Source organism: Oncorhynchus keta, unplaced genomic scaffold, assembly GCF_023373465.1.
Source record: "Oncorhynchus keta strain PuntledgeMale-10-30-2019 unplaced genomic scaffold, Oket_V2 Un_contig_13800_pilon_pilon, whole genome shotgun sequence".
Classification (NCBI taxonomy): Eukaryota; Metazoa; Chordata; class Actinopteri; order Salmoniformes; family Salmonidae; genus Oncorhynchus; species Oncorhynchus keta.
Window position 1 is genome coordinate 37,791 of NW_026278367.1, and position 14,710 is coordinate 52,500.

The 14,710-nt window shown below is 47.3% G+C and overlaps 1 protein-coding gene across 10 annotated transcripts in view; it reads right to left on the bottom strand.

The window, feature by feature from the left end:
- LOC118376159 (calcineurin subunit B type 1-like) overlaps positions 1-14,710 on the bottom strand; it is a 34,269-nt gene that overhangs the window by 13,301 nt on the left and 6,258 nt on the right. For all 10 annotated transcript variants that reach the window (XM_052501486.1, XM_052501491.1, XM_052501490.1 and 7 more), the window contains exon 2: positions 7,670-7,846. In XM_052501486.1, coding sequence (XP_052357446.1) covers positions 7,670-7,846 — 177 coding nt within the window. The remainder of the gene's footprint in view (positions 1-7,669; positions 7,847-14,710) is intronic.

Consider the following 14,710-nt stretch of genomic DNA (forward strand, 5'->3'; position numbering starts at 1 on the left):
GAAACTGAAGATCTCATACAACGCTGTGTACTACTTCCTTCACAGAACAGAGAAAACTGTCTCTAACCAGAATATAAAGAGGAGTGGGAGGCCCCGGTGCACAACTGAGCAAGAGGACAAGTACATTATAGTGTCTAGTTTGAGAAACAGATGCCTCATAAGTCCTCAACTGGCAGCTTCATTAAATAATACTCGCAAAACACCAGTCTCAACATCACAGTGAATGCTGACCTTCTTTGGCGGAGATGCTGGCCTTCTAGGCAGAGTTGCAAAGAAATAGCCATGTCTCAGACTGGCCAATAAAAAGAAAAGATGACGATGGACAAATAAACACAGACACTAGACAGAAAGATTGGAAAAAGTGTTATGGACAGACGAATCTTGTGGTGTTCGGATCACAAACAAGAACACTCGTGAGACGCAGAAAAAAATGAAAAGATGCTGGAAGAGTGTTTGACACCATCTGTCAAGCATGGTGGAGGCAATGTGATGGTCTGGGGGTGATGGTCTGGGTGTGATGGTCTGGGGTGATGGTCTGGGGGTGATGGTCTGGGTGTGATGGTTTGGGTGTGATGGTCTGGGTGTGATGGTCTGGGGGTGATGGTCTGGGGGTGATGGTCTGGGGGTGAGGGTCTGGGGGCGATGGTCTGGGGGTGAGGGTCTGGGGGTCTGGGGGTGATGGTCTGGGGGCGATGGTCTGGGGGTGAGGGTCTGGGGTCTGGGGGTGATGGTCTGGGGGCGATGGTCTGGGGGTGAGGGTCTGGGGTCTGGGGGTGAGGGTCTGGGGGTGATGGTCTGGGGTGAGGGTCTGGGGGTGAGGGTGATGGTCTGGGGGTGAGGGTCTGGGGGTCTGGGGGTGAGGGTCTGGGGGTGAGGGTGATGGTCTGGGGGTGAGGGTCTGGGGGTGAGGGTCTGGGGGTGCTTACGTGGGTGTAAAGTGGGAGATTTGTACAGGGTAAAAAAGGGATATTGAAGAAGGGGAGGCTATCACCCCATTTTGCAACGCCATACCCTGTGGACAGCACTTAATTGGAGCCAATTTACTCCTACAACAGGACAATGACCCAAAGCACAGGTCCAAACTATGCAATAACTATTTAGGGAAGAATTAGTCAGCTGGTATTCTGTCTATAATGGAGTGGCTAGCATCATGCTGTGTGGACGTTTTTCAGAGGCAGGGACTGGGAGACTAGTCAGGATCGAGGGAAAGATGAATGGAGCAAAGTACAGAGAGATCCTTGATGAAAACCTGCTCCAGAGCGCTCAGGACTTGAACTCGATCAAACATCTATGGAGAGACCTGAAAATAGCTGTGCAGCGACACTCCCCATCCAACCTGACAGAGCTTGAGAGGATCTGCAGAGAAGAATGGGAGAAACTTCCCAAGTACAGGTGTGCCAAGCTTGTAGTGGTATACCTTGAGGCTGTAATCACTGCAAAAGGTTCCTCAACAAAGTACTGAGTAAAGGGTCTGAATACTTATGTAACTGTGATATTTCAACAACAAAAAACTGCGTATTTTGCTTTGTCATTATGTGGGGTATTGTGATGTCATTATGGGGTATTGTGATGTCATTCTGGGATATTGTGATGTCATTATGGGGTATTGTGATGTTATTATGGGGTATTGTGATGTCATTATGGGGTATTGTGATGTCATTATGGGATATTGTGATGTCATTATGGGGTATTGTGATGTTATTATGGGGTATTGTGATGTCATTATGGGGTATTGTGATGTTATTATGGGGTATTGTGATGTCATTATGGGGTATTGTGATGTCATTATGGGATATTGTGATGTCATTATGGGGTATTGTGATGTCATTATGGGGTATTGTGATGTCATTATGGGATATTGTGATGTCATTATGGGGTATTGTGATGTCATTATGGGGTATTGTGATGTCATTATGGGGTATTGTGATGTCATTATGGGGTAGTGTGATGTCATTATGGGGTATTGTGTGTAGATTGATGAGGGGAAAAAACAATTGAATCAATTTTAGAATAAGGCTGTAGCGTAACAAAATTTTGAAATGCACTGTATATACACAGGTTAGAGAGGCTGGAGCCACACTGGGCGCCGTGGAGCAGTTGTTGTGGGTGGTTAAGTGCCTTGCTCAAGGGCACAGCGGCAGGCAATGACATCTACGATTTGATACCAGCAACTCTACAGTTTACATTCTCATTTCCCTTCAGATTTTCCCCGTCAGACCCAGGATTTGGATTCGCAACCTTCCAGTTACTAGCTCACGTCTCAAACCAGCCTATTATATATATATATAGGGTGGCAGGGTAACCTAGTGGTTAGAGCGTTGGACGAAGGTTGCAGAAGGTTGCAGTTCAAATCCTCCGAGCTGACAAGGTACAAATCTGTCATTCTGCCCCAAACAGGCAGTTAACCCACTTGAAAATAAGAATTTGTTCTTAATTAACTGACTTGCCTAGTTAAATAAAGGTTAATTTTTAAAATTATAATATATAATAATATTCATCAATTTTAGCACTCTGTCTCTAGCCTGGGTGCGTGCCAGTCTGTTCCATATGGAATAGTCGTGCATAATGGAGTAGGAAAAGCACAAACAGATCTGGAACCAGGCTATAGAAGGAGACAACAGATCTGGGACCAGGCTATAGAAGGAGACTACAGATCTGGGACCAGGCTATAGAAGGAGACAACAGATCTGGGACCAGACTATAGAAGGAGATAACAGATCTGGGACCAGGCTATAGAAGGAGACAACAGATCTAGGACCAGGCTATAGGAGGAGACAACAGATCTGAGACCAGGCTATAGGAGGAGACTACAGATCTGGGACCAGGCTATAGAAGGAGATAACAGATCTGGGACCAGGCTATAGAAGGAGATAACAGATCTGGGACCAGGCTATAGAAGGAGACAACAGATCTGGGACCAGGCTATAGAAGAAGACAACAGATCTGGGACCAGGCTATAGAAGGAGACAACAGATCTGGGACCAGGCTATAGAATGAGATAACAGATCTGGGACCAGGCTATAGAAGGAGACAACAGATCTGGGACCAGGCTATAGAAGGAGACAACAGATCTGGGACCAGGCTATAGGAGGAGACAACAGATCTGGGACCAGGCTACAGAAGGAGACTACAGATCTGGGACCAGGCTATAGAAGGAGACAACAGATCTGGGACCAGGCTATGGGAGGAGACAACAGATCTGGGACCAGGCTATAGAAGGAGACTACAGATCTGGGACCAGGCTATAGAAGGAGACAACAGATCTGGGACCAGGCTATAGAAGGAGACAATAGATCTGGGACCAGGCTATGGGAGGAGACAACAGATCTGGGACCAGGCTATAGAAGGAGACTACAGATCTGGGACCAGGCTATAGAAGGAGACAACAGATCTGGGACCAGGCTATAGAAGGAGATAACAGATCTGGGACCAGGCTATAGAAGGAGACAACAGATCTGGGACCAGGCTATAGAAGGAGACAACAGATCTGGGACCAGGCTATAGAAGGAGACAACAGATCTGGGACCAGGCTATAGAAGGAGATAACAGATCTGGGACCAGGCTACAGAAGGAGACTACAGATCTGGGACCAGGATATAGAAGGAGATAAGAGATCTGGGACCAGGATATAGAAGGAGACAACAGATCTGGGACCAGGCTACAGAAGGAGACTACAGATCTGGGACCAGGCTATAGAAGGAGACAACAGATCTGGGACCAGGCTATAGAAGGAGACAACAGATCTGGGACCAGGCTATAGAAGGAGACAACAGATCTGGGACCAGGCTATAGAAGGAGACAACAGATCTGGGACCAGGCTATGGGAGGAGACAACAGATCTGGGACCAGGCTATAGAAGGAGACAACAGATCTGGGACCAGGCTATAGAAGGAGACAACAGATCTGGGACCAGGCTATAGAAGGACACAACAGATCTCGGACCAGGCTAATAAAGGAGACAACAGATCTGGGACCAGGCTATAGAAGGAGATAACAGATCTGGGACCAGGCTATAGAAGGAGATAACAGATCTGGGACCAGGCTATAGAAGGAGATAACAGATCTGGGACCAGGCTATAGAAGGAGACAACAGATCTGGGACCAGGCTATAGAAGGAGATAACAGATCTGGGACCAGGCTATAGAAGGAGACAACAGATCTGGGACCAGGCTATAGAAGGAGACAACAGATCTGGGACCAGGCTATAGAAGGAGACAACAGATCTGGGACCAGGCTATAGAAGGAGACAACAGATCTGGGACCAGGCTATAGGAGGAGACAACAGATCTGGGACCAGGCTATAGAAGGAGACAACAGATCTGGGACCAGGCTATAGGAGGAGACAACAGATCTGGGACCAGGCTATAGAAGGAGACAACAGATCTGGGACCAGGCTATAGAAGGAGACAACAGATCTGGGACCAGGCTATAGAAGGAGACAACAGATCTGGGACCAGGCTATAGAAGGAGACAACAGATCTGGGACCAGGCTATAGAAGGAGACAGATCTGGGACCAGGCTATAGAAGGAGATAACAGATCTGGGACCAGGCTATAGAAGGAGATAACAGATCTGGGACCAGGCTATAGAAGGAGATAACAGATCTGGGACCAGGCTATAGAAGGAGACTACAGATCTGGGACCAGGCTATAGAAGGAGACAACAGATCTGGGACCAGACTATAGAAGGAGACAACAGATCTGGGACCAGGCTATAGAAGGAGATAACAGATCTGGGACCAGGCTATAGAAGGAGACAACAGATCTGGGACCAGGCTATAGAAGGAGACAACAGATCTGGGACCAGGCTATAGAAGGAGACAACAGATCTGGGACCAGGCTAAAGAAGGAGATAACAGATCTGGGACCAGGCTATAGAAGGAGACAACAGATCTGGGACCAGGCTATAGAAGGAGACAACAGATCTGGGACCAGGCTATAGAAGGAGATAACAGATCTGGGACCAGGCTATAGAAGGAGACAACAGATCTGGGACCAGGCTATAGGAGGAGACAACAGACCTGGGACCAGGCTACAGAAGGAGACTACAGATCTGGGACCAGGCTATAGAAGGAGACAACAGATCTGGGACCAGGCTATAGAAGGATACAATAGATCTGGGACCAGGCTATAGAAGGAGACAACAGATCTGGGACCAGGCTATAGAAGGAGACAACAGATCTGGGACCAGGCTATAGAAGGACACAACAGATCTCGGACCAGGCTATAGAAGGAGACAACAGATCTGGGACCAGGCTATAGAAGGAGACAACAGATCTGGGACCAGGCTATAGAAGGAGACAACAGATCTGGGACCAGGCTATAGAAGGAGATAACAGATCTGGGACCAGGCTATAGAAGGAGACAACAGATCTGGGACCAGGCTATAGAAGGAGACAACAGATCTGGGACCAGGCTATAGAAGGAGATAACAGATCTGGGACCAGGCTATAGAAGGAGATAACAGATCTGGGACCAGGCTATAGAATGAGATAACAGATCTGGGACCAGGCTATAGAAGGAGATAACAGATCTGGGACCAGGCTATAGAAGGAGATAACAGATCTGGGACCAGGCTATAGAAGGAGACAACAGATCTGGGACCAGGCTATAGAAGGAGACAACAGATCTGGGACCAGGCTATAGAAGGAGACAACAGATCTGGGACCAGGCTATAGGAGGAGACAACAGATCTGGGACCAGGCTATAGAAGGAGACAACAGATCTGGGACCAGGCTATAGGAGGAGACAACAGATCTGGGACCAGGCTATAGAAGGAGACAACAGATCTGGGACCAGGCTATAGAAGGAGACAACAGATCTGGGACCAGGCTATAGAAGGAGACAACAGATCTGGGACCAGGCTATAGAAGGAGACAACAGATCTGGGACCAGGCTATAGAAGGAGACAACAGATCTGGGACCAGGCTATAGAAGGAGACAACAGATCTGGGACCAGGCTATAGAAGGAGACAACAGATCTGGGACCAGGCTATAGAAGGAGATAACAGATCTGGGACCAGGCTATAGAAGGAGATAACAGATCTGGGACCAGGCTATAGAAGGAGATAACAGATCTGGGACCAGGCTATAGAAGGAAATAACAGATCTGGGACCAGGCTATAGAAGGAGATAACAGATCTGGGACCAGGCTATAGAAGGAGACAACAGATCTGGGACCAGGCTATAGAAGGAGACAACAGATCTGGGACCAGGCTATAGAAGGAGACAACAGATCTGGGACCAGGCTATAGAAGGAGATAACAGATCTGGGACCAGGCTATAGAAGGAGATAACAGATCTGGGACCAGGCTATAGAAGGAGATAACAGATCTGGGACCAGGCTATAGAAGGAAATAACAGATCTGGGACCAGGCTATAGAAGGAGATAACAGATCTGGGACCAGGCTATAGAAGGAGACAACAGATCTGGGACCAGGCTATAGAAGGAGATAACAGATCTGGGACCAGGCTATAGAAGGAGATAACAGATCTGGGACCAGGCTATAGAAGGAGATAAGAGATCTGGGACCAGGCTATAGAAGGAGACAACAGATCTGGGACCAGGCTATAGAAGGAGACAACAGATCTGGGACCAGGCTATAGAAGGAGACAACAGATCTGGGACCAGGCTATAGAAGGAGATAACAGATCTGGGACCAGGCTATAGAAGGAGATAACAGATCTGGGACCAGGCTATAGAAGGAGACAACAGATCTGGGACCAGGCTATAGAAGGAGACAACAGATCTGGGACCAGGCTATAGAAGGAGACAACAGATCTGGGACCAGGCTATAGAAGGAGACAACAGATCTGGGACCAGGCTATAGAAGGAGATAACAGATCTGGGACCAGGCTATAGAAGGAGATAACAGATCTGGGACCAGGCTATAGAAGGAGATAACAGATCTGGGACCAGGCTATAGAAGGAAATAACAGATCTGGGACCAGGCTATAGAAGGAGATAACAGATCTGGGACCAGGCTATAGAAGGAGACAACAGATCTGGGACCAGGCTATAGAAGGAGATAACAGATCTGGGACCAGGCTATAGAAGGAGATAACAGATCTGGGACCAGGCTATAGAAGGAGATAAGAGATCTGGGACCAGGCTATAGAAGGAGATAAGAGATCTGGGACCAGGCTATAGAAGGAGACAACAGATCTGGGACCAGGCTATAGAAGGAGATAACAGATCTGGGACCAGGCTACAGAAGGAGACAACAGATCTGGGACCAGGCTATAGAAGGAGACAACAGATCTGGGACCAGGCTATAGAAGGAGACAACAGATCTGGGACCAGACTATAGAAGGAGACAACAGATCTGGGACCAGGCTATAGAAGGAGACAACAGATCTGGGACCAGGCTATAGAAGGAGATAACAGATCTGGGACCAGGCTATAGAAGGAGATAACAGATCTGGGACCAGGCTATAGAAGGAGACAACAGATCTGGGACCAGGCTATAGAAGGAGACAACAGATCTGGGACCAGGCTATAGAAGGAGACAACAGATCTGGGACCAGGCTATAGAAGGAGACAACAGATCTGGGACCAGGCTATAGAAGGAGACTACAGATCTGGGACCAGGCTATAGAAGGAGACAACAGATCTGGGACCAGGCTATAGAAGGAGACAACAGATCTGGGACCAGTCTACTCTGGCTTACCCTTGAAGTCCACCTCTCCGTTTCCATCGGTGTCGAAGATGTCGATGACCCTCTGGACCAGTGGGTTCTGCTGGAGTTCAGGCAGGGACATGAACTCCTCCACGCTAAGGGATCCAGAGTTATCTAGGTCCAGTTTCTTAAACCTCTTTCCCAGACGCTTAATCTCATCAGCATCGACTGGAGGAGAGAGCGAGAGAGAGAGAGAGAGAGAGAGAGAGAGAGAGAGAGAGAGAGAGAGAGAGAGAGAGAGAGAGAGAGAGAGAGAGAGAGAGAGAGAGAGAGAGAGAGAGAGAGAGAGAGAGAGAGAGAGAGAGAGAGAGATAGAGAAAGATAAAAAAGAGAAGGAGACAGGAGAAAAGAGAGGAGAAAGAAGGAGACAGGAGAAAGGAGAGAAGGAGACAGGAGAAAAGAGAGGAGAAGAAGGAGACAGGAGAAAGGAGAGAAGGAGACAGGAGAAAAGAGAGGAGAAGAAGGAGACAGGAGAAAGAAGAGAAGGAGACAGGAGAAAAGAGAGGAGAAGAAGGAGACAGGAGAGAAGGAGACAGGAGAAAAGAGAGGAGACAGGAGAAAAGAGAGAGACCAGGCAGTTAAACATACAGTACACATTGGGAGCAGGTTCCATTACAGTGAGGTCATTTAACTGGCAGACCCTCTTATCCAGAGGGACTTACACTTACAACCAAGGTAGGCAAGAGCAAGACAACCACATATCTCAGTAAAAGGTATCAGTTTACCTAGATCTCCTGGAATATAGACATGCAACACATTAACACATGCATGGTTACCCAGCAAACCTTGTACCAACATACACAATGACTACTGACATCCTCCCTACCTACACAGACCTGATACACCAACAGACCTGATACACCAACAGACCCTGATACATCAACAGACCTGATACAACAACACACCTGATACATCAACACACCCTGGTACAACAACAGACCTGATACAACAACACACCTGATACATCAACACACCCTGGTACAACAACAGACCTGATACAACAACACACCTGATACAACAACACACCTGATACAACAACACACCCTGGTACGTCAACAGACCTGATACAACAACACACCTGATACATCAACACACCCTGGTACAACAACAGACCTGATACAACAACACACCTGATACAACAACACACCCTGGTACATCAACAGACCTGATACAACAACACACCCTGGTACAACAACAGACCTGATACAACAACACACCTGATACATCAACACACCCTGGTACAACAACAGACCTGATACAACAACACACCCTGGTACATCAACAGACCTGATACAACAACACACCCTGGTACATCAACAGACCTGATACAGACCTGATACAACAACACACCTGATACATCAACACACCCTGGTACAACAACAGACCTGATACATCAACACACCCTGATACACCAACAGACCTGATACAGACCTGATACACCAACAGACCTGATACAACAACAGACCTGATACAACAACAGACCTGATACACCAACAGACCTGATACAGACCTGATACAACAACACACCCTGGTACATCAACAGACCTGATACAACAACACACCCTGGTACATCAACAGACCTGATACATCAACAGACCTGATACAACAACAGACCCTGGTACATCAACAGACCCTGGTACATCAACACACCCTGGTACATCAACAGACCTGATACAACAACAGACCTGATACACCAACAGACCTGATACATCAACAGACCTGATACAACAACAGACCCTGGTACATCAACAGACCTGATACAACAACAGACCCTGGTACATCAACACACCTGATACAACAACACACCCTGGTACATCATCAGACCTGATACAACAACAGACCCTGGTACATCAACAGACCTGATACATCAACAGACCTGATACATCAACAGACCCTGGTACAACAACACACCCTGGTACATCAACAGACCTGATACAACAACAGACCTGATACAACAACAGACCTGATACAGACCTGATACAACAACAGACCTGGTACAACAACAGACCTGGTACAACAACATACCTGATACAGACCTGATACAACAACAGACCTGATACAACAACAGACCCTGGTACATCAACAGACCCTGGTACAACAACACACCCTGGTACATCAACAGACCTGATACAACAACACACCCTGGTACATCATCAGACCTGATACAACAACAGACCCTGGTACATCAACAGACCTGATACATCAACAGACCTGATACAACAACAGACCTGATACAACAACAGACCTGATACAACAACAGACCTGATACAACAACAGACCCTGGTACATCAACAGACCCTGGTACAACAACACACCCTGGTACATCAACAGACCTGATACAACAACAGACCTGATACACCAACAGACCTGATACAACAACAGACCTGATACACCAACAGACCTGATACAACAACAGACCCTGGTACATCAACAGACCCTGGTACATCAACACACCTGATACAACAACAGACCTGATACACCAACAGACCTGATACAGACCTGATACAACAACAGACCCTGGTACATCAACAGACCCTGGTACATCAACAGACCCTGGTACATCAACAGACCTGATACAACAACACACCCTGGTACATCAACAGACCTGATACAACAACACACCCTGGTACATCAACAGACCCTGGTACATCAACACACCCTGGTACATCAACAGACCTGATACAACAACACACCCTGGTACATCAACAGACCTGATACAACAACACACCCTGGTACATCAACAGACCTGATACAACAACAGACCCTGGTACATCAACAGACCTGATACAACAACACACCCTGGTACATCAACAGACCTGATACAACAACACACCCTGGTACATCAACAGACCTGATACAACAACAGACCCTGGTACATCAACAGACCTGATGCAACAACACACCCTGGTACATCAACAGACCTGATACAACAACAGACCCTGGTACAACAACACACCCTGGTACATCAACAGACCTGATACAACAACAGACCTGATACATCAACAGAACTGATACAACAACAGACCCTGGTACAACAACACACCCTGGTACATCAACAGACCTGATACAACAACAGACCTGGTACATCAACAGACCTGATACAACAACACACCCTGGTACATCAACAGACCTGATACAACAACAGACCCTGGTACATCAACAGACCTGATACAACAACACACCCTGGTACATCAACAGACCTGATACAACAACAGACCCTGGTACATCAACAGACCTGATACAACAACAGACCCTGGTACAACAACAGACCCTGGTACAACAACACACCCTGGTACATCATCAGACCTGATACAACAACAGACCCTGGTACATCATCAGACCTGATACAACAACAGACCTGATACAACAACAGACCCTGGTACATCATCAGACCTGATACAACAACAGACCTGATACAACAACAGACCTGATACATCAACAGACCTGATACAGACCTGATACAACAACACACCCTGGTACATCATCAGACCTGATACAACAACAGACCCTGGTACAACAACACACCCTGGTACATCATCAGACCTGATACAACAACAGACCTGATACAACAACACACCCTGGTACATCAACAGACCTGATACAACAACAGACCCTGGTACAACAACACACCCTGGTACATCAACAGACCTGATACAACAACAGACCCTGGTACATCAACAGACCTGATACAACAACAGACCCTGGTACAACAACACACCCTGGTACATCAACAGACCTGATACAACAACAGACCCTGGTACATCAACAGACCTGATACAACAACACACCCTGGTACATCAACAGACCTGATACAACAACAGACATGATACAACAACAGACCTGATACAACAACACACCCTGGTACATCAACAGACCTGATACAACAACAGACCTGATACACCAACAGACCCTGGTACAACAACAGACCCTGGTACAACAACACACCCTGGTACATCAACAGACCTGATACAACAACAGACCTGATACAACAACAGACCTGATACAGACCTGATACAACAACAGACCTGATACAACAACAGACCTGATACAACAACAGACCTGATACAACAACACACCTGATACAGACCTGATACACCAACAGACCCTGATACACCAACAGACCTGATACAACAACAGACCTGATACACCAACAGACCCTGATACACCAACAGACCTGATACAACAACAGACCTGATACAACAACAGACCTGATACAACAACACACCTGATACAGACCTGATACACCAACAGACCCTGATACACCAACAGACCTGATACAACAACAGACCTGATACACCAACAGACCCTGATACACCAACAGACCCTGATACAACAACAGACCTGATACACCAACAGACCTGATACAACAACAGACCTGATACACCAACAGACCCCGGTACATCAACAGACCTGATACAACAACAGACCTGATACAACAACAGACCTGATACATCAACAGACCTGATACAACAACAGACCCTGATACAACAACAGACCTGATACATCAACAGACCTGATACAACAACAGACATGATACAACAACAGACCTGATACAACAACAGACCTGATACAACAACAGACCTGATACAACAACAGACCTGATACAACAACAGACATGATACAACAACAGACCTGATACTACAAAAGACCTGATACAACAACAGACCTGATACAACAACAGACCTGATACAACAACAGACATGATACAACAACAGACCTGATACAACAACAGACCTGATACAACAACAGACCTGATACAACAACAGACCTGATACATCAACAGACCTGATACAACAACAGACCTGATACAACAACAGACCTGATACACCAACAGACCCTGATACAACAACAGACCTGATACAACAACAGACCTGATACAGACCTGATACTACAAAAGACCTGATACAACAACAGACCTGATACAACAACAGACCTGATACAACAACAGACCTGATACATCAACAGACCTGATACAACAACAGACCTGATACACCAACAGACCCTGATACAACAACAGACCTGATACAACAACAGACCTGATACAACAACAGACCTGATACAACAACAGACCTGATACAGACCTGAGACAACAACATACTTTAAAACACAGGCGGAAACAAACGCAAAAATCAAGTTAACTACAAACATTGTCAGCGTCGCTAAGACAGTGGGTTCAATTCCTGCTGGTAGAGCACGGGGCTAGCGTCGCTAAGACAGTGGGTTCAATTCCTGCTGGTAGAGCACGGGGGCTAGCGTCGCTAAGAAAGTGGGTTCAATTCCTGCTGGTACAGCACGGGGGCTAGCGTCGCTAAGACAGTGGGTTCAATTCCTGCTGGTAGAGCACGGGGGCTTGCGTCGCTAAGACAGTGGGTTCAATTCCTGCTGGTAGAGCACGGGGCTAGCGTCGCTAAGACAGTGGGTTCAATTCCTGCTGGTAGAGCACGGGGCTAGCGTCGCTAAGACAGTGGGTTCAATTCCTGCTGGTAGAGCACGGGGGCTAGCGTCGCTAAGACAGTGGGTTCAATTCCTGCTGGTAGAGCACGGGGGCTTGCGTCGCTAAGAAAGTGGGTTCAATTCCTGCTGGTACAGCACGGGGGCTAGCGTCGCTAAGACAGTGGGTTCAATTCCTGCTGGTAGAGCACGGGGGCTTGCGTCGCTAAGACAGTGGGTTCAATTCCTGCTGGTAGAGCACGGGGGCTAGCGTCGCTAAGACAGTGGGTTCAATTCCTGCTGGTAGAGCACGGGGGCTAGCGTCGCTAAGACAGTGGGTTCAATTCCTGCTGGTAGAGCACGGGGGCTAGCGTCGCTAAGACAGTGGGTTCAATTCCTGCTGGTAGAGCACGGGGGCTTGCGTCGCTAAGACAGTGGGTTCAATTCCTGCTGGTAGAGCACGGGGCTAGCGTCGCTAAGACAGTGGGTTCAATTCCTGCTGGTAGAGCACGGGGCTAGCGTCGCTAAGACAGTGGGTTAAATTCCTGCTGGTAGAGCACGGGGGCTAGCGTCGCTAAGACAGTGGGTTCAATTTCTGCTGGTAGAGCACGGGGGCTAGCTTCGCTAAGACAGTGGGTTCAATTCCTGCTGGTAGAGCACGGGGCAAGCATCACTAAGACAGTGGGTTCAATTCCTGCTGGTAGAGCACGGGGCTAGTGTCGCTAAGACAGTGGGTTCAATTCCTGCTGGTAGAGCACGGGGGCAAGCGTCACTAAGACAGTGGGTTCAATTCCTGCTGGTAGAGCACGGGGGCTAGTGTCGCTAAGACAGTGGGTTCAATTCCTGCTGGTAGAGCACGGGGGCAAGCGTCACTAAGACAGTGGGTTCAATTCCTGCTGGTAGAGCACGGGGCTAGTGTCGCTAAGACAGTGGGTTCAATTCCTGCTGGTAGAGCACGGGGCTTGCGTCACTAAGACAGTGGGTTCAATTCCTGCTGGTAGAGCACGGGGCAAGCGTCACTAAGACAGTGGGTTCAATTCCTGCTGGTAGAGCACGGGGGCTAGCGTCGCTAAGACAGTGGGTTCAATTCCTGCTGGAACCACAGATACCAAAATGTGTGTGTGAATGACTGCAAGTTGGTTTGGGTAAAAGCGTCTCCTTAGCTTGAAATGTCTCCAAGTATTCAGATCCCTTGACTTGAGGTGCCGCCGTTTTTTAACGTTTTTTTTATACATTTGCAAAAATGTACAAAAACCTGTTTTTGCTTCGTCATTATGGGGTATTGTGATGTCATTATGGGGTATTGTGATGTCATTATGGGGTATTGTGATGTCATTATGGGGTATTGTGATGTCATTATGGGGTATGTGTGTAGATAGATGAGGGGGGACTATTTACTCCATTTTAGAATAAGGCTGTAACGTAACAAAATTTGGAAAAGGTCAAGGGGTCTGAATTCTTTACGAATGTACTGTAGATTATATACTGTAGGTTATATACTGTAGGTTATATACTGTAGATTATATACTGTAGGTTATATACTGTAGATTATATACTGTAGGTTATATACTGTAGGTTATATACTGTAGATTATATACTGTA